Source organism: Spermophilus citellus (assembly GCF_964194105.1).
Source record: "Spermophilus citellus genome assembly, chromosome: 3".
Lineage (NCBI taxonomy): Eukaryota > Metazoa > Chordata > Mammalia > Rodentia > Sciuridae > Spermophilus > Spermophilus citellus.
The window spans coordinates 109,496,297-109,517,462 of NC_138184.1; the positions used below are offsets into that span (position 1 = coordinate 109,496,297).

Here is a 21,166-nt window from a genome sequence, read left to right on the forward strand (position 1 = left end):
TTTAAAGTTTCTATGAATCAGAATGGAGTCCCATCTTCATGTGGATTTTTAAATTTTAAGAAGGGGAAAACTTTTATTATCTCAAAAGTTTCCCTGAACAATTCCTGAATTCCTCTCATTTGACAAAATACATGTGCTCTCAAAAACAAATCTATCTAAACTGTTTTTGCTCGTTTTATAACATATCATTGTTCTGTTAGTTGAATACCTGAAACACTCATTGACTTGTATTTTGCATCAATATTAACAACAACAACAAAACACATTTTTTTTAGAATAAGGGGTTTTTGGTCCCTTTAGTGTTATACATGACAATAGACTTCACTGTGACATAATTATAAACATAGAATGTCAGGAGGGACCAATGATTCTCTGGAAAACAGGAGAGTAAGGCCCTTATCTCTTATATAATCTGAACATACACTCAATCTATTAAAAGGGCCAATACCCCAGCAGTGAAGCTGAGATCAACATCAAATCAGAAATACTTAAAATGGATACAAAACTATTTCCACAATGCAGACAATTAAGTGTGTAGTGGGCAATGGTGCTGTTGGAAAAACATTCCTCCTTATATCCTACACAACAAACCAATTTCCATTGGAATATGTACCAACTGTTTTTGACATCTGTGCAGTCACAGTTATTATTGATTTGCAGTCATGCACTCTGTAACATTTTGATACTTCAAGGCAAGAGGATTATGAGAGATTATAACTGCTGAGTTATCCACAAACAGATGTATTTCTGTTTTTCAGTGGTCTCTCCATCTTCATTCAAAATGTGGGGGGAAAAAGTGTGTGCCTAAAATAACTCACCATTGTCCAACGACTCCTGTCTTCTTGTTGGGACCCAAATTGATCTCAGAGATGAATCCTCTACTATTGAGAAACTTGCCAAAAACAAATAGAAGTGTATCACTCCAGAGACTACTGAAAAGTTGTCCCATGATCTGAAGGATGTGGAGTGTTCTGAACTCACACAGAAAGACCTAAAGAATGTGTTTGATGTAGCAATATTGGCTGCCCTGAAGCCTCTAGAACCAAAGAAGAGCTGCAAATATGTGCTGTTATGACCACCTCTCCAGACCCCTTTCTGCAAAGATGGTGTTGTCATTATACTAAGTAATATTTAAATCAAACTAAAAATTAAAAATTAAAATTTATTTCTGCCATGATGACAAATGCCCTACATCTATGTACATGCACTCATGTGAGACAAGGCCCATAGGTATGGCCCCTGCTTTCTATCCCAATACTAGTTAATTCTGAGTAAATATGCATTGTCATAAAAATGATTAGCACTAGTTTTTGTTTTGTTACTTTTTAAAAAAGTTTTTTCTGTTGTTATTTTAAAGCAAGGCATGCTGTGATGACTATGTAACAGATTAATTTGTTGAAGTCATTCCCTGAATTGAACCTGTACAGTAACCTAAAACATTTTAGTGGCTTTTTGTTCTTATTCTTGTTTAATGAAAATCATGGAGAGAGTCTTGTGGACACTCTTTAATAAGGTTAATTGGGATTTTTTTCAGCTTATTCAGGTTGCAATTTTCAGTTTTTAAAAATGTTTAGGTAATTTTTTCCACCATCCCCAAATCCTAAATCTTGTAGATTCATTAGTGTAAAAACTAAGGTTTTCTCATGTCTCGATTTTTTGAATACGCATTCTTTTCAAATGTATTAAACAAACAAAAAACCCTCAAAAATGGCTCTATAACTGTGGGGGCGGTTCCTAATGAAATATAATTATGCAAAATTGTAGAACTCATTGTGATTTGTTTATAAATAATTTGGCCAATTTCATTGCTTAGTATCTATTCTCCCTTTTTCCCCTATCATTTTCCCTTTCTGATTCCTATTCTTTCTTTTGATATGAGGTGTCCCCCAAAAGCTTCATTTCTGTAGGAGTATTCAAAAGTGAAATGATTAGATTGTGAATGCCATAATCTAATCAGTCCTTCCTAGTTTGAATGGACTGGGAAGTAAATATAGTCCAGTGGGTCACTGGAGGAATGCCCTGAAAGTGCATATCTTCCTTGTGGTCCTTACCCCTCTGTTTCCTTATTGACATGAAGAGAGTAGCTTCTCTCTGCCATACCCTTCCTGCAAGACATTCTGCCTTACCTTGCCAAGAGCAATGCAGTCAACCACCTATAGACTGAGATTTCTGATTTTATGAGCCAAAATTAACTTTTCCTCCTCTAAAATGTTCTTTTTTTTTTGGACCTGGGATTGAACTCAGAGGTACTCAACCACCAAGCCACATCCCCAGCCCTATTTTGTATTTTATTTAGAGACAGGTGTCACTGAGTTGCTTAGTGCCTCACAGTTGCTGAGGCTGGCTTTGAACTAGCGATTCTCCTGTCTCAGCCTCCCAAACCTCCCACACCACGCTCGGCCTAAGTTGTTCTTGTTGGGTATGTTGATCACAGTGAAGCAAAGCTGTCTAAAAGAGAAATTGGTACCGAAAAGTATGGTCATTTCTGTGACTAACTTGACCATGTGGTTCAGAAGATTTTGGAAATCATTTGAAGGAGGAATTTGGAAAAGTTTGGAAATGCAGGCTAGAAAAGCCTTAGAATGTTATGAGTAGAGCTTAATGAGTGATTGTGGTGGGAGCTCAGAAGAATATACTGCTGATTTGAATGCAGACTGAGCCCATGAAGTTTCAGAGGCAAATGAGAACTCTAATGGGAATTAGACTAGAGGCCACTCATGTTATCTTCCAGCAAAGACCTTGTTCACATTTTGCTCATGTCCTCACTTTTGTGAGGCTGAATATAAAAGAGGACATTACAAGGTACTATAGTAATCAGTCGGTGGCACAGATGTTGTTGGCAGCTTTATCCCTGTTTACTGGGGGAATCAGGAGCAGAAAGTAGCTAAAAGATTATAAAAACTAGCCAAAAACCCTTGAAGTTTAACCAGAAAAGTACTTGTAAAATTGGGGCCAAGGAAGGTGTGCATGTTGAAGAGACTGTAGCCCTAAAGTGATGCTAATTACTTTGCAGAAACAATGGGAAATGCTTCAGAGGCATTTCAGAAATTTCAAGACCACACCACGGCAGACTTGAGGGTATAGAAGGGAAAATTCCTTCAAAAAGAGATCATGTGGGTAGCCTGATTGCACAGGATGGCCTAGGATATTTTTGCACCATGCTGAGCCATGCAGTCACTCAGAGGTACTTCAGCCATGGTTCCAGGAGGCTGGAGTATCACATGAGCTGGCAGAGGAAATAAGCATCATCCACACGGTGCTGGTTCTGCAGGAATGCAGATTGCTACAGTTAAGGGGTCATGGAAGATTCCACTGAAAATTCAAAGACAGACCTGGGAGACCAGGCAAAATGTAGCAGAGTCAGAGTTCCTGCAGGCTGCCCTTGAGAGGGTGATGCATTAATCTGTGAAAGTGAGGCCAAAGCTGGAATGGAGACCCCAGGAATTAAGAGATGCAAGTTATATGGACAGCCTGTTGAGAAAAACTGTTAGCTCAAGAGGAAACTAGACTAAAAGAGAGGTTTTGTGCACTTGTTTCACCATAAAAGTGAAAGGGGAAGGGCTGCCTATGCCCTTTGGAGAAAACATCTTGCAACCATATGTCCTAGACGCTATGCATGGAGTTATGGGACCTGATGTATGTGGAGTGATAGGATTAGTTTTCCTAGCTGGGTTTTAGTCTTGCTTTGGCCCTATCTCTTTTTATTATGCTTCTATTTCTCCCTTTGGAATGGGAATGTTCACTCTGTGCAACTATATATTGGATACGTAGCTTGCTTTTGGTTTTTATAGGAGCTCACAGGCAAGAGTTTGATTTGAATCTCAGAGATTTAGACTTGGTCTTTGGGATATGCTGGAACTATTAAGACTATGTAATTCTTGGAGATGGACTAAATGCATTTTGCATGGTGAGATAGACATGAACTTTTGGGGGGCATGGGCAGAATGTTATGGTCTTGGTAGGAAGCATCCCCCAAAAGCTCCTGTTGTTCTGTGGAAATATTCACAGGTAAAAATGATTGATTTGTGAAATCTGAAACCTAATCAAGTCCTTCCTAGTTTGAATAGACTGAGTGGTAACTTTAAGCAGATAGGATGTGGCTAGAGGAGATGGATCACTGGGGGAATGCCCTGGAAGGGTATATCTCTCTTGTGTCACCTTAACTCTCTCCTGTGCCATGAGGTGAGCAGCTTTCCTCCACCACAACATTCCCCACAGTTTTTCTGCCTCACCATGGGCACAGAGCAACGGAGTTGGCTGTCTATACTGAGATCCCTGAAACCATGAGCCAAAATAAACTTTTCTTCCTCTAAGTTGTTCTTGTTGGGTATTTAGACACCTGATACAAAGCTAACTAAAATGTGGTCTTCTTTCTATTTCCATGAAAATTCTCTTTTTGCCCTTTTTTCTCTCTAGCTTCCACATATGACAGAAAATATACTATGCCTGACTCTCTGAAACTGGCTTATTTCACTTCACAGGATACAGAAATGTCTTTTTTTTGGCAGGGGTGGGGTGCAAGGATTGAACTCAGGGGCAGTTGACCACTGAGCCACATACCCACCCCTATTTTGTATTTTATTTAAAGACAGTGTCTCACTGAGTTGCTTAGTGCCTCATTTTTGCTGAGGCTGGATTTGAACTCGCTATCCTCCTGCCTCAGCCTCCCAAGCCACTGGTATTACAGGCCTGTGCCACCATGCCTGGCTCAGAAATGTCTTTTATTGTTCAAGTTATTAGCTATTTTTTTAATTTTGTCCAACTCAAGTGATAGTTTAATTTTCATAAATTTGTATGCATGAGACACTAAACCAAAAAACCTTATTGAGAGCCTGCTTGAACTATTGCTGCACACCTTTTCTCAACAACCAACTTACTGCTCCAGTTCTACTTTCCTAACCAATGATTGTATTCATTTAATATACTATGCCTGAGCTATGAGCTTCTTTTTCATCTCAACCTTCCATGTGTATGATATGCTGAATTCTAAATGATAATCTGGATACCAAACATAAAATGTCACTTTTCTTAATCAAAGTACTCATATATAATACTGAGGATTCTTTTTTATTTACTACTTTTACTATTCATGTTTCTGATCTTGTGCCTGACTCTCATAGAGGAAATGAAATGGTATCCTTCCCTTGACAATGACAAGGCTAACACTGGGTTACTAATTGCAGGGATAGGTTAAGCAGAAGGTAACATACTGTGTAAAACACTAGCAGACTCACCAGTTATTGTGTAAACAGCAGTGACAGCCAAGAGGATAAAGATTGCCAGGTAAATATCCAATCCCAAGGCCAGCTGGATGAATATGGCTCCAGAAAATATACTTGTCTAAAAAGGGAATGGAACAGTCGGGATGGGAAAGAAACATGCATTTCACTTCTATGGGTTCTTTGCTCCAATGTCCAGTCTCCCTCCCTTCTTTTCCTAGTAAACTCCTAATCATTCTTTAAGGCTCCCATTTAGATGTCTCTACAACAATATCTTCCATAAAGCTTCAAACAGAAATTTTCTCTCTCTTCTGTATTCTCATAGCACTTAATTCATTGCCCAATTAAGGTACTTATCAAATTACGGGACATGTCCTGAGAACATTTTCTGTACCATGATGCTTAAAGATACTGGTACTGAGTATTTGTTTATAAGAATACTCTTGATGTGATAGAGTAGATAGATAGATAGATAGATAGATAGATAGATAGATAGATATAGATTTATTTCACATAATATTCTTGTTTGATTTTTATTTATATATGTGTTTTTATTTTGTAAAATCACATACAATATTGGGATATTGGGTTTGTTTCAAGAGATTAATGTGGAAATTTCTTCTCTATCTTGCAAAAGTTTAAGCTATCAAGGAATTACAGGTTGGGTCTATTCCAAGAGATGAATGGGGTAATTTTTCCTTCTGTTCTGGAGAACCTTAAGTTTTCTAGGATTTATTTCTTCCCCCAAGCCCAAAAGAATTTACTCCTATCATCTTTTATTTTCCAAACTCTATGTAAAGGAGATATCTTCATTACAATTATTGTGTATCTAAGGATTTATCTAAGTTCTGGGGATTTATCTAAGGTCACAGAGGTAGCTTGTGGCAAACACAGAATTTGAACACATGCAGCATTACTTCAATTTTTACATTGCTTAACATAGTGTTAGCAGCTGTCATGGGATTTTACTTAATGAAATATAATAGTAATATTCAGAAATTCAAAGAAATCATTATGATCATATGGGAATAATGGCTACATGGTTTTGAATCTCTAAAGGAGACAGAGTAATTATTTAGTCAAATCAACAAAATTAAGCATTTCCACAAAGTCTAAAATGCAATACAAGGGAACAGATCAATGTTATCCACAATATTTAAATGGTAGCAAGATTGGAAAGAAGTAGAAATATACAAAAATGTATTTGAAGAACCTTAGAATTAGACATTCTCACCTAGCAAATAGTTATTCACTGGGAATCATAATAGGACAATTTTAGAACTTTAGCTTATAGTGAAAATAATTTTGCTCTAATGACTAGTGGGTGAGTATAAATATTCCTTGATAGGTTCTGAAGGGACCAGAATAGTCCAAATCATACAAGATCTGAAAAATAACTGCCCAAATTCTCTTTAAAAACAGGGACTTGAGGGGCTGGGGTTGTGGCTCAGTGGTAGAGTACTCATCTGGCATGTATGATGCACAAGGCACTGAGTTCAATCCTCAGCACCACATAAAAATAAAATAAAGATTGTGTCCACCTAAAACTAAAAAATAAATTTAAAAAAAATAGAGCCTTGATGTTCTGCCCCAGATTAACCCTCCCACCATAGCAACCCCCACCATCCTGAGGGTGGAGCTAGCATCAAATTCCAGACAAACCCACCTAACTGCTGAGAAGGGAAGCTGAGAAACTTTTGAAATCCAATAAAAATAATTGGTCAAAATTTTGAGATTTTTTTTCTCTCACATTTCTACTATTTTTGAAACCAAGTATTTTTCATCCATGATTTTATTGGGACTGGGATGTCTGAAGAGTATGTTACAGTTTTGTTGTGTTCTTTTATTTTTACTTTTTTTAAATTTTTACTTTATATATATATATATTCCTCTCACTTATCTCTTTCCATATTTTTCCTCTCACTTATCTCTTTCTCTGGATTCTCTTTCTCTCTTTTCTCCTGCTAACAGCCAACCTCTATTAATTCCTATGTTACTCTCCCTATAATTTTTTACTTCTATCTTTTTTCCTCCTTCCTCATAACCTCACATCTTACATCACTTCTGTTCATTCTTTGTCTATGATTTGAAATTGTAAACCCTTTGAAAATTTACTGTTTATATTATAGGCAATAGCTGAACATATTTATTGCAACAAGACTGTAGATACCTTAATTGGAGCTATGTGGTTTAAGTCTATATATGTTTGCATTGGGTACTGTTAATATTGGTCTCCCCCTTAAAGGCAAGGTACAGGAAGCCTTCAGGAATATTATAAATCTACATGGTAGAAACTGTACTGCCTAAGATCTGCACTGCTATATGGGAAGACACGTGGACAACATAAAAGAGAGAGAGAACAAAGCACCCCCAAACAAACCAAGATGCTCCAATAATAGAGCCCATTGACAACAAAATAGAAGAAATGTCAGATAAGGAGTTTAGAATGTGCATAAACTGATCCATGACATAAAGGACAATGTAAGGAGTGAAATCAGAGATAAATTTCAGGAGGTGAAAGATCATTTTAATACAGAGATAGAAATTCTGAACAGAAATCCTCAAACTGAAAGAATCAATACATCAAGTTAAAAATTCAATGGAAAGCATCACCAATAGACTAGATCATTTGGAAGACAGAACCTCAGGCAATGAAGACAAAATACATAACCTTGAAAATAAAGTTGACCACACAGAGAAGGTGGTAATAAACCAAGAAGAGAACTTCCAAGAATTGTGGGATAACATGAAAAGACTAAATTTAAGATTTATCAAGATAGATGAAAGTGTGGAGACACAGGCCAAAACAATGCACAATCTTCTCAATAAAATAATAACAGAAATTTTTCCAAACCTAAAAAATAAAATAGAAAATCAAAAACAAAGGCTTATAGGACCATAAATGTACAAAATTACAACAGGCCAACATTATAATGAAAATGCCTAACATACCGAATAGAGATAGAATTTTAAAGGCTGAGAGAGAAAAATATCAGATTACCTATAGGGGGAAACCAATTTGGATCTCAGCTAATTTCTCAACCCATACCGTAAAAGCTAGGAGGTCCTGGAATAATATATATCAAGCTCTGAAAGAAAATGGATGCTAATCAAAAGTTCTACATTCAGCAAAATTAAGCTTCAGATTTGAAGATGAAATAAAAACCTTCCACCAAAAAAAAGTTAAAATAATTCACTAGAAAGCCTGCACTATAGAACATTCTCAACAAAACATTTTATGAAGATGAAATGAAATTTAAAAGTGAAAACCAAAAGGAAGTTAAAAAAAGTGAGGAAATGGAGGAACTACACTAAAGGAATAGTCAATCAAAAAGAAACTAATTCAAATAAAAACCAGAAATAAACCAAATGACCAGGAATACAAATCATATCTCAATAATAACTTTGAAAATTAATGGCTTAAGTTATCAATCAAAAGACAAAGATGGTAAGATTTGATTTAAAAATAAAAGACCCTAAAATGAGCTGTCTCCAAGAGACTCACCTCATAGGCAAAAACAGCCACAGACTGAAGGTGAAAGGATAGGAATAAACATATCACTCATATGAATCACATGAACTAGCAGAGGGTTCTATCCTTGTATCAGATAAAGTGGACTTCAAGATAAAGTTAATCAGAATGAACAAAAAGGACATTTCAAACTGTGTAAGGGAAAGATATATCAACAAGACATGACAATCTTAAATATTTATGTCCCAAACAATAGGGCATGTATGTATATCAAACAAACCCTTCTAAATTTCAAGAATCAAATAGATCACAATACAACAATACTGGGTAACTTTAACATACCTCTCTCACCACTAGATAGATCTTCCAAACAAAAACTAAATGAAGAAACTATAGAACAAAATAATACAATCAATAATTTAGACAACAGACATATGGAACATTTCATTCGTCAATGAGCAAATATACTTTTTTCTCAGCAGCACACAAATCCTTCTCTAAAATGGACCATATCATAAGCCACAAAGAAACTCTTAGCAAATACAAAAAAAATAGATATACTACCCTGCATTCTATCAGAACATAATGGAATTAAATTATAAATCAGTGATAAAATAAAAAATAGAAGCTACTCTACTACCTAGAGACTAAATAATACACTAATGAATGATGAAGGTATAGCAGAAGAAATCAGAGATGAAATTTAAAAATACTTAGAGGTAAATGAAAATAGTGATACAACATATCAAAATTTCTGGAACAGTATGAAGGCAGTACTAAGAAGAAAGTTCATTGCATTGAGCTCATTCATTAAAAGAATAGAAAGTTGGGCTGGGGCTATAGCTCAGTGGTAGGGCACCTGCCTCACACATGTGGGGCATTGGGCTCAATACTCAGCACTACATAAAAATAAACTTAAAAAGATATTGTGTTCATCTACAACTAAAAAAAATTTTTTAAAGGATAGAAAGTCAATGAATAAATGACCTAACATTACATCTCAAGGCCCTGGAAAAGAACAAATAAACATCAAAAGCAGTAAAAGATAGGAAATAATTAAAACCAGAGCTAAAGTCAGTGAAATTAAAACAAAGGAAACAATTCGAAAATTTGACAAACCAAAAAGTTGGTTCTTTGAAAAAATAAAAAAATTGATACACCCTTAATCATGCTAATGAAGTCAAAGAGAGAAAAAGCTCAAATTACTAAAATTCATGATGAAAAAGAGAAATATCACAACAAACACTACTGAAATAGAGAAGATAATTAGAACCTATTTTGAAAATTTATACTCCAATAAAATAGAAAATCTTGAATACATCAAAAAATTTCTAAAGACATATGACCTGCCTAAAATGAATCAGGAGAACATACACAATTTAAACAGATCAATTTCAAACAATGAACATGAAGACACCATTAAAAGCCTACCAATCAAGAAAAGACCAGGACCATATAGATTCTTGAGTTATACAAGACCTTCAGTGAAGAATTAATACCAGGTGTGACACTACATCATGTACAACCATAGAAATGTAAAGTTGTGCTGCAGTTGTATACAATGAATCAAAATGCATTCTGCTATCATATATACCCAGTTAAAATAAATTAATTAGTTTTTAAAAAGAATTAACACCAGTACTCCACAGATCAGTCCATGAAATAGAAAAGAAGGGAATCCTTCCAAATTATTCTATGAATCCGTCTCAATCTGATACCAAAACCAGACCACGTCAAATCAAGGAAAGAAAATTTTATAACAATATCCCTGATGATAGATGAAAAAAATTTCAATAAAATTCTGGCAAATTGCATGCAAAAACATATTTAAAAGATAATGTGGGCTGGGGTTGTGGCTCAGTGATAGAGTGTTCACCTAGCACATTTGAGGCCCTGGATTTGATCCTTAGCATCACATAAAAATAAATAAATAAAATAAAGGTATCATGTCCAACCACAACTAAAAAATATTTTTTTAAAAAAAGTAATGCACCATGATCAAGTGGGGTTCATCCCAGGAATGCAAGTTTGGTTCCACATATAGAAATCAATAAATGTAATTCATCCATAGACATAAAGACAAGAATCATATGATCATTTCAGTAGATGCAGAAGAAGCATTTGACAAAATACAGCATGGCTTCATTTTTTGCCTGCAAAAAACATTCAACTCAAAGTGGATCCAAGACCGAGGTTAGTATAACATAGAGGATGGCTTCATTTTCAAAACACTAGAAAAACTAGAGACAGTAGGAACATACTCCTACATTGTAAAAGCTATATATGCTAAAGCCAAGGCCAACATCATTCTAAATGGAGAAAAATTAAAAGCATTCCCTCTAAAAACTGGAAAAAGACAGGGATGCCCTCTTTTACCACTTCTATTCAACATCATCATTGAAACTCTAGCCAGAGCAATTATACAGAAGAAAGAAATTAAAGGGATAATAATAGGAAAAAAGAAGGCTCAAACTATCCCTATTTGCCAACAACATGTACCTATATTTAGAAGACCCAAAAACTCCAGCAAAAAAACTTCTAGAACTCACAAATAAATTCATCAAAGTATCAGGATATAAAATTAATATCCCTAAATCCATTGCATTACTATATATGCCAATGAATCAGCTGAAAGAATAATTAGGAAAATTATCCCACTCATAATAACTTCAGGAAAAATGAAATACAACCTAACAAAAGAGGTGAAAGACCTCTACAATTAAAACTATAGAAAACTAAAGAAAAAAGCATAAGAAATAAAACCAAGAATCAGTAAGTGAGATACCATCAAATTAAAAAATTTCTGCACAGTAAAGGAAACAGAGCATGAAGATGGAGCCTATAGAAAGGGAGGAAATCTTTGCCACCCAATTCTCAGGGGATGAATATCCAGAATATAAAGAACTCAAAATACTTAAAACCAAAAAAATTTAATTTAATTTAAAAATCCAATTAATATATGGCCAAAAGAACTATATAGGCACTTCTCCAAATAAGAAATACAAATGACTAATAAATTATGAAAAAAATTCAACATATCTAGCAATTGGGGAAATGCAAATCAAAACTACATGAATGGGATACTAAAAGTTTTACTCCATGTATGTACAATGTGTCAAAATACACTCTACTGTCATGTATATCTAAAAAGAACACAAATTTTTAAAGGCTTGGAAATTTTTAAATGAATAAATACATGAAAATTTTATCTCTAGTCAGAATGGCAATTATCAAGAACACAAATAACAAATATTGGCAAGGATGTAGGGAAAAGTGTACACACATATATTGTTGGTAGGAGTACATATTAGTAAAACCACACTGGAAATCAGTAGTCCTTTAAAAATTAGGAATCAAATCACCATATGACTGAGCTATTCCACTCCTTGGCATATACCCAAAGATCTAAAATCAGCATAATTTAAGAATGCAGCCACATCAATGTTTACAACAGGACAATTCACAATAACAAAGCTATGTAACTAGTTTAGGTGCCCATCAACAGATGAATTAATTTTTTAAATGTGGTATATATACACAATGGAGTTTTACTTAAAGAAGAATGAAATCATTGCATTTTATGGTTAATGGATAAAACTGGAGAACATCATGCTAAGTGAAAGAAGCCAGACCCAGAAAGCCAAGGGTCATAATTTCTCTGATGTGCATAAGCTAGACAGAAATAAGGGAGGGGAGGGAAAAGGAGTAAGGAATTCCCAAGAAAATAGAGGAGAGATCAATGGAGTAGAGGAAGGAAATTGAGGGGGAGGCAGGAGTGGTGGGAAAAGGGAGGAATGGTGGAATGAATCTGACCTAACTTTTCTGTGTATATATATGAATATACCATGGTGAATTTCACCTTTATGTTTATGCACAATGCAGTAATTTAAACAATTATAAATAAATAGAAGAAAGATTACTAAAGTAGAGGAAGAGGATCAGAGGGAGGGAATGGGGAGGGAAAGGGAAGTACTGGGGACTGAATTGGAGCAAGTTATATTCCCTGCTTCTATAATTATGTCAAAATGAACACTAATATTATGTATAACTTTAAATGAACAAATAAAACATAAAAAATAAGAAAAGCCAACAGGAAAAATCATATGGACTTATTTAATAGGTAGATTGGAAGCCTAACTATTGGAAATGAAGACCTAACTATGCAGAATTGAACACATGAATTAGAGTAACAAATTGTGAAAATGTGAGATGGCAAAGACACTTATATGGTAGTAAACTGTGTGGAGAAGTGACTGGAAAGATAAGTGAGTTTAACAAGGTTTGGAAATCTGTCCTTGACAATAAGAATGATGCATTCTTCTGGTACAGGGAAGACTCTTTCACAAGAATGATCTTGCACCTGCTGTTTTCACATGCCTTTAAGTCAAAACAATCAATATACCAGAGCCACACATTTTGGGATAGGATCTTCTTAATTCCTTTTCCTCATTCTCAATAATAAAATAGTTTAAATTTTTCTTTAGACTCAGAACCAAGGATGACTACCATCAACTTTTCTATTCAAAATTGTTCTATCCAGGCACGGTGGTATATATTGTAATCTCAGTGGCTCAAGAGCCTGAGTCAGGAGGATCCCAAGTTAAAAGCCACCCTCAGCAACTTGGTGAGGCCAAGTAAGAAATAATAATGGGCTGAGGATGTGGTTAAATGATTAAATGACCCTGGGATCAATCCCTGGTACCCCCCAAAAAATTATTTTAGAAGTCTTAGTTTAAAACAAAGACAATAAAAATAAATAAATAGTAACAAAGTTGGAAAGAAAAGCCCTTCAATTAGGTTAATCACCCCTTCATGATAAAAGCTCTAAACAAATGAGGTATATACAAGGAACAGCAACCCACAAGCTAACTTCAACTTAGGAGAAAAGTTTAAAATTTTTCCTCTGAGATCTGGAATAAGAAAAAGACATCCACTTTTTTCGCTCTTTTTGGCTGCAATTTTGTAGCCAAAGCAGTTTTAAAAGAGAAAGATATAAAGGTAATCCAAATTGGAAAGAAGAAAGTCAAATGATCACTATTTGCATATAATGTAATCTCCTTTATTGAAAACCCAAAAGACTACACAAAAAAAAAAAAACATTGAAACTGAAAACAGCATTAATTTGGATTGTAGTATACAAAATCAACATGCAAAAATTCACACACAGAGGCCCCAGCGCCTGCTAGGTAGGCAGACCTGCGACCCACCGGCAGAACAGGCCCAGCTGCCCGACAGCGAGGTAGATGCATCACCCCGGTTGGGGGAGGGACAGAGCCGCTGCCCTTGCCTGCTAGGTAGGCAGACCTGCCACCACCCACAGAACAGGCCCAGCGGCCTGCGGAGGGGAAGAGCCGCCCCAGCGCCTGCAAGGTAGGCGGACCTGCGACCCGCCGGCAGAACAGGCCCAGAAACCCTCGGGGGAGCAGAGCCGTACCCCGCACCTGCAAGGTAGACAGGCCTACAACCGATGGACAGATCAGGCCCAGCGGCCCATGGAGGGGCAGAACCGCCGCCCACACCTGCAAGGTGGGCAGACCTGCTACCGACCGGCAGAACAGGCCCAGCGGCCTGCCGGCATGGTAGGCACATTGTCCCAATTAGAGGAGGGGCAGAGCCCCCGCCTGCGCCTTGGAGGGAGACTTTGCAACAAGAGCAATATAAATATATAGGGGGAAAAGTCAATAACACAACAGTTTCACCAAGCAGAAAGAACCACGAAAAGTATGAAAAGACAAGGAAATAAAGGACCACAAACAATGCAGGTCAACTCAACGTTAGAAGAGGTAATATCTGCAACAGATGGAATGTCAGATAAAGAAATCAGGATATACATGCTTCAGATGATCCGGAGACTCAAGGAAGACATTAGACAGCAAAATCAGACAATGAAAGATCACTTTGACAATGAATTACATAAACAAATCCAAGAAGCCAAAGATCAACTATACAGGGAGATAGAGGTTATAAAAAACAAACAAACAGAAATCCTAGAAAGGCAGGAAGCAATAAACCAACTTAAAAACTCAATTGAGAATACTACCAGCAGAGTAGAACACTAAGAAGATCGAACATCAGACAATAAAGACAAAGTATTTCAACTTGAAAAGAACATAGGCAGCTCAGCAGGAGTGTTAAGAAACCATGAGCAGAACATCCAAGAAATATGGGATAACATAAAGAGACAAAACCTAAGACTCATTGGGATACAGGAAGGTATAGAGGTCCAAATCAAAGGAATGAACAATCTATTCAATGAAATAATACGAGAAAACATCCCAGACTTGAAGAATGAGACAGAATCCCAAATCCTAGAAGCCTACAGGACGCCGAATGTGCATAATCATAAGAGATCCACACCTAGACACATTATAATGAAGATGCACAACATACAGAATAAAGAGAGAATTTTAAAAGCTACAAGAGAAAGGAAGCAGATTACATTTAGGGGTAAACCAATCAGGATAACAGCTGATCTTTCAACACAAACTCTGAAAGCTAGAAGATCCTGGAATAACATATTTCAAACACTGAAAGAAAATGGGTTCCAACCAAGAATTGTGTATCCAGCGAAATTAAGCTTCAGGATGGAAGATGAAATTAAAACCTTCCACAATAAACAAAAGTTAAAGGAATTTGCAGCTAGAAAACCATCTCTTTAAAACATCCTTGGCAAAACATTACAGGAAGAGGAAATGGAAAATAACAATGAAAACCAACAGTGGGAGGTAGTACAGTAAAGGGGGGAAAATAATCAAAGATGAAAAACAAACCATGTTAAGAAACATAAATAAACAAATATGGCTGGAAGAACAACCCATATCTCAATAATAACCCTAAATGTTAATGGCTTAAACTCACCAATTAAGAGACACAGGCTAGTTGAATGGATCACAAAACAAGACCCAACAAAATGCTGCCTACAGGAGACGCATTTGATAGGAAAAGACATACATAGACTGAAGGTGAAAGGTTGGAAAAAATCATATCACTCATATGGACTTCAGAAACAAGCAGGAATGTCCATACTCATATCAAATAAAATAGATTTCAAGCTAAAGTTAATCAAAAGAAATAAAGAGGGACACTACATACTGCTCAAGGAAACCATACACCAACAAGACATAACAATCATAAATATATATGCTGCAAACAATGGTGTAGCTATGTTCATCAAACAAACTCTTCTCAAGTTCAAGAGTCTAATAGATCACCATACAATAATCATGGGAGACTTCAACACACCTCTCTCACTACTGGACAGATCTTCCAAACAAAAGGTGAATAAGGAAACTATAGAACTCAATAAAACAATTAATAACCTAGACTTAATTGACATATATAGAATATACCATCCAACATCAAGCAGTTACACTTTTTTCTCAACAGCACATGGATCCTTCTCAAAAATAGATCATATATTATGTCACAGGGCAACTCTTAGCCAGTATAAAGGAGTAGAGATAATACCATGCATCTTATATGATCATAATGGAATGAAACTGAAAATCAATGATAAAAGAAGGAAGGAAAAATCATGCATCACTTGGAGAATGAACAAAAGGTTACTGAATGATCAATGGGTTATAGAAGACATCAAGGAGGAAATTGAAAAATTCTTAGAGATAAATAAAAACACAGACACAACATATCTGAATCTATGGGACACATTGAAAGCAGTTCTAAGAGGAAAATTCATTGCTTGGAGTTCATTCCTTAAAAAAAGAAAAAACCAACAAATAAATGATCTCATACTTCATCTCAATATCCTAGAAAAAGAAGAGCAAAACAACAGCAAAAGAAGAAGGCAAGAAATAATTAAAATCAGAGCTGAAATTAATGAAATTGAAGCCAAAGAAACAATTGAAAAAATTGACAAAACTAAAAGTTGGTTCTTTGAAAAAATAAATAAGATCAACAGACCCTTAGCCATGCTAACGAAGAGAAGAAGAGAGAGAACTCAAATTACTAGCATACGGGATGAAAAAGGAAATATCACAACAGACATCTCAGAAATACAGAAGATAATCAGAAATTATTTTGAATCCTTATACTCCAATAAAATAGAAGATAGTGAAGGCATCGATAAATTTCTTAAGTCATATGATCTGCCCAGATTGAGTCAGGAGGATATAGACAACCTAAACAGACCAATATCAATTGAGGAAATAGAAGAAACCATCAAAAGACTACCAACTAAGAAAAGCCCAGGACCAGATGGGTATACAGCAGAGTTTTACAAAACCTTTAAAGAGGAACTAATACCAATACTTTTCAAGCTATTTCAGGAAATAGAAAAAGAGGGAGAACTTCCAAATTCATTCTATGAGGCCAACATCACCCTGATTCCTAAACCAGACAAAGACACTTCAAAGAAAGAAAACTACAGACCAATATCTCTAACGAACCTAGATGTAAAAATCCTCAATAAAATTCTGGCGAATCGGATACAAAAACATATCAAAAAAATTGTGCACCATGATCAAGTAGGATTCATCCCTGGGATGCAAGGCTGGTTCAATATACGGAAATCAATAAATGTTATTCACCACATCAATAGACTTAAAGATAAGAACCATATGATCATCTTGATAGATGCAGAAAAAGCATTCGACAAAGTACAGCATCCCTTTATGTTCAAACCTCTAGAAAAACTAGGGATAACAGGAACATACCTCAATATTGTAAATGCAATCTATGCTAAGCCTCAGGCTAGCATCATTCTGAATGGAGAAAAATTGAAGGCATTCCCTCTAAAATCTGGAACAAGACGGGATGCCCTCTCTCACCACTTCTGTTCAACATAGTTCTCGAAACACTGGCCAGAGCAATTAGACAGACGAAAGAAATTAAAGGCATAAAAATAGGAAAAGAAGAACTTAAATTATCACTATTTGCAGATGACATGATTCTATACCTAGCAGACCCAAAAGGGTCTACAAAGAAACTATTAGAGCTAATAAATGAATTCAGCAAAGTGGCAGGATATAAAATCAACACGCATAAATCAAAGGCATTCCTGTATATCAGTGACAAAACTTCTGAAACGGAAATGAGGAAAAACACTCCATTCACAATATCCTCAAAAAAAATAAAATACTTGGGAATCAACCTAACAAAAGAGGTGAAAGATTTATACAATGAAAACTACAGAACCCTAAAGAGAGAAGTAGAAGAAGATCTTAGAAGATGGAAAAATATACCCTGTACATGGATAGGCAGAACTAACATCATCAAAATGGCGATATTACCAAAAGTTCTCTATAGGTTTAATGCAATGCCAATCAAAATCCCAATGGCATTTCTTGTAGAAATAGAGAAAGCAATCATGAAATTCATATGGAAAAATAAAAGACCCAGAATAGCAAAAACAACTCTAAGCAGGAAGTATGAATCAGGCGGTATAGTGATACCAGACCTCAAACTGTACTACAGAGCAATAGTAACAAAAACAGCATGGTACTGGTATCAAAACAGGCGGGTGTACCAATGGTACAGAATAGAGGACACAGAAACCAATCCAGAAAACTACAACTATCTTATATTTGATAAAGGGGCTAAAGCATGAAATGGAGAAAGGATAGCATCTTCAACAAATGGTGCTGGGAAAACTGGAAATCCATATGCAACAAAATGAAACTGAATCCCTTTCTCTCGCCATGCACAAAAGTTAACTCAAAATGGATCAAGGACCTTGATATCAAATCAGAGACACGGCGTCTGATACAAGAAAAAGTTGGCTACGATCTACATACTATGGGGTCGGGCTCCAAATTCCTCAATAGGATACCCATAGCACAAGAGTTAATAACTAGAATCAACAAATGGGACTTACTCAAACTAAAAAGTTTTTTCTCAGCAAAAGAAACAATAAGAGAGGTAAATAGGGAGCCTACATCCTGGGAACAAATCTTACTCCTCACACTTCAGATAGAGCCCTAATATCCAGAGTATACAAAGAACTCAAAAAATTAAACGATAAAGAAACAAATAACCCAATCAACAATGGGCCAAGGACCTGAACAGACGCTTCTCAGAGGAGGACACACAATCAATCAATAAGTACATGAAAAAATGCTCACCATCTCTAGCAGTCAGAGAAATGCAAATCAAAACCACCCTAAGATACCATCTCACTTCAGTAAGATTGGCGGCCATTCTGAAGTCCAACAACAACAAGTGCTGGTGAGAATGTGGGGAAAAGGGTACACTTGTACATTGCTGGTGGGACTGCAAATTGGTGCAGCCAATTTGGAAAGCAGTATGGAGATTTCTTGGAAAGCTGGGAATGGAACCACCATTTGACCCAGCTATTCCCCTTCTCGGTCTATTCCCTAAAGACCTAAAAAGAGCATGCTATAGGGACACTGCTACATCGATGTTCATAGCAGCACAATTCACAATAGCAAGACTGTGGAACCAACCTAGATGCCCTTCAATAGACGAATGGATAAAAAAATGTGGCATTTATACACAATGGAGTATTACTCTGCATTAAAAAATGACAAAATCATAGAATTTGCAGGGAAATGGATGGCATTAGAGCAGATTATGCTAAGTGAAGCTAGCCAATCCCTAAAAAAGAAATGCCAAATGTTTTCTTTGATATAAAGAGAGTAACTAAGAACAGAGTTGGGAAGAAGAGCATGAGAAGAAGATTAACATTAAACAGGGATGAGAGGTGTGAGGGAAAAGGAAAGAGAAGGGAAATTGCATGGAAATGGAAGGAGACCTTCATGGTTATACAAAATTACATACAAGAGAAAGTGAGGGGGAAAGGGGAAAAAACAAGGGGGAGAAATGAATTACAGTAGATAGGGTAGAGAGAGAAGATGGGAGGGGAGGGGATGGGGGATAGTAGAGGATAAGAAAGGCAGCAGAATACAACAGACACTAGTATAGCAATATGTAAAACAGTGGATGTGTAACCGATGTGATGCTGCAATCTGTATACGGGGTAAAAATGGGAGTTCATAACCCACTTGAATCAAAGTGTGAAATATGATATGTCAAGAACTATGTAATGTTTTGAACAACCAACAATAAAAATTAAAGAAAAAAAGAACATTAAAATTTAAAAAAAATTAGCACACAGAGAATGAAACTAGTCCTCTATGACTCACCATAACCAAAATCAAATCAAAAAGGTTCAAAACCTTAAATATAAGACTTGAAATTTTGCAACTACATTAATGCAATTTACATACAAACTACCAATGCAAACTCCATTTCTCACTTGTGAGGTTACATTTGGCAGGCATTCAATGCACACCGCACATTCCCCTGAGTTCTCCTCCTTTCACAATTCACAGGTGCCATCTTTGAATTCTTCCCAGAATTCTTTGCATCTCAGTGATGCCTCTATAGAGCACAAAAATGGAGTATGCATTTATAGATTTTCTCTGTCAACCTACACTTGCACTTCCTTCCTGCCTTCAATAGCATCTGCTGATAGCAGGAGTAGGATCTTCTAACTCTACCTTGAAGATAAAAGAGGAACAGTCATTTGTAATTTGTGTTCAGTTAATCTTTGAACCCTGGGAAGGAGAGCTGTATTATAAATCAGATGACCAGATAATAGGGGAAAAGTGTAAAATACTGAAAAAAGAAGGGTGCTTCCACATCTGCATTTGAATATTGACTCCATCACTTAGTATTTGTGAATTGCATCAATTATATAACTTTGCTGTAATTTGATTTTTGATTTGTAATAAAAAGGTTAAAATATCCATCTCATAAAAAAACCCAACTACCTGAAAAACAAATCAAGAAAGCAATACCATTTGCAACATCTATAAAAATATCTAAGGCCAGTGCAGTGGTACACGCCTGTAATCCCAGAGGCTCAGGGGGCTGAGGCAAGAGGATTGTGAGTTCAAAGCCAGCCTCAGCAAAAGCAAGGTGCTAAGCAATTCAGTGAGGCCTGGTCTCTAGATAAAATACAAAAAAAAGACTGGGGATATGTCTTAGTGGTCGAATGCCCTTGAGTTCAATCCCTGGAACAATTAATCAACCAAATTAGGAATAAATTTAACCAAGAAAGTGAAAGATCTCTCCAATGAAAATCATGAAATGTCAATGAGGGAAATTATAGAGCACACAGAAAAATGGTAATGCATCACACATTTGTGGACTAGAAGAATTAATATTGGTAAAATGTCCATACTACTCAAAGTGATCTACAAATTCAATTCATTCTATATCAGTATATCAATGACATTCTTCACACAAATAGAAAAAATTTTAAATTCCATGAGTATTGCAAAGGCTTTGGTAACCAAAGAATTCTAAGCAAAAAGAACTAAGCTGGAGACATCACAATATCTGACTTCAAAACATACTACAAAGTTACAGTAACTCAAACAGTGTGGTGCTGCCATAAAAGCAACACATAGACCAATGGAATAGAAGATAAAACCTAGAAATTACTCCACATTTTTACAATAAACTGATTTTTTAAAAAGGAACCAATAGTACA

The 21,166-nt window shown here is 36.0% G+C and overlaps 1 protein-coding gene and 1 pseudogene across 2 annotated transcripts in view; one reads left to right on the plus strand and one right to left on the minus strand.

Annotated features, from left to right (window-relative positions):
• LOC308645377 (solute carrier family 5 member 4-like) overlaps nucleotides 1–21,166 on the minus strand; it is a gene marked incomplete at both ends in the record, with an annotated part of 71,024 nt that overhangs the window by 37,760 nt on the left and 12,098 nt on the right. The window contains one exon of the mRNA XM_081287433.1: nucleotides 5,235–5,340. Coding sequence (XP_081143559.1) covers nucleotides 5,235–5,340 — 106 coding nt within the window. The remainder of the gene's footprint in view (nucleotides 1–5,234; nucleotides 5,341–21,166) is intronic.
• On the plus strand, nucleotides 517–1,075 carry LOC308645378 (cell division control protein 42 homolog; annotated as a pseudogene). Its single transcript has one exon. The product of its transcript is annotated as a cell division control protein 42 homolog (transcript).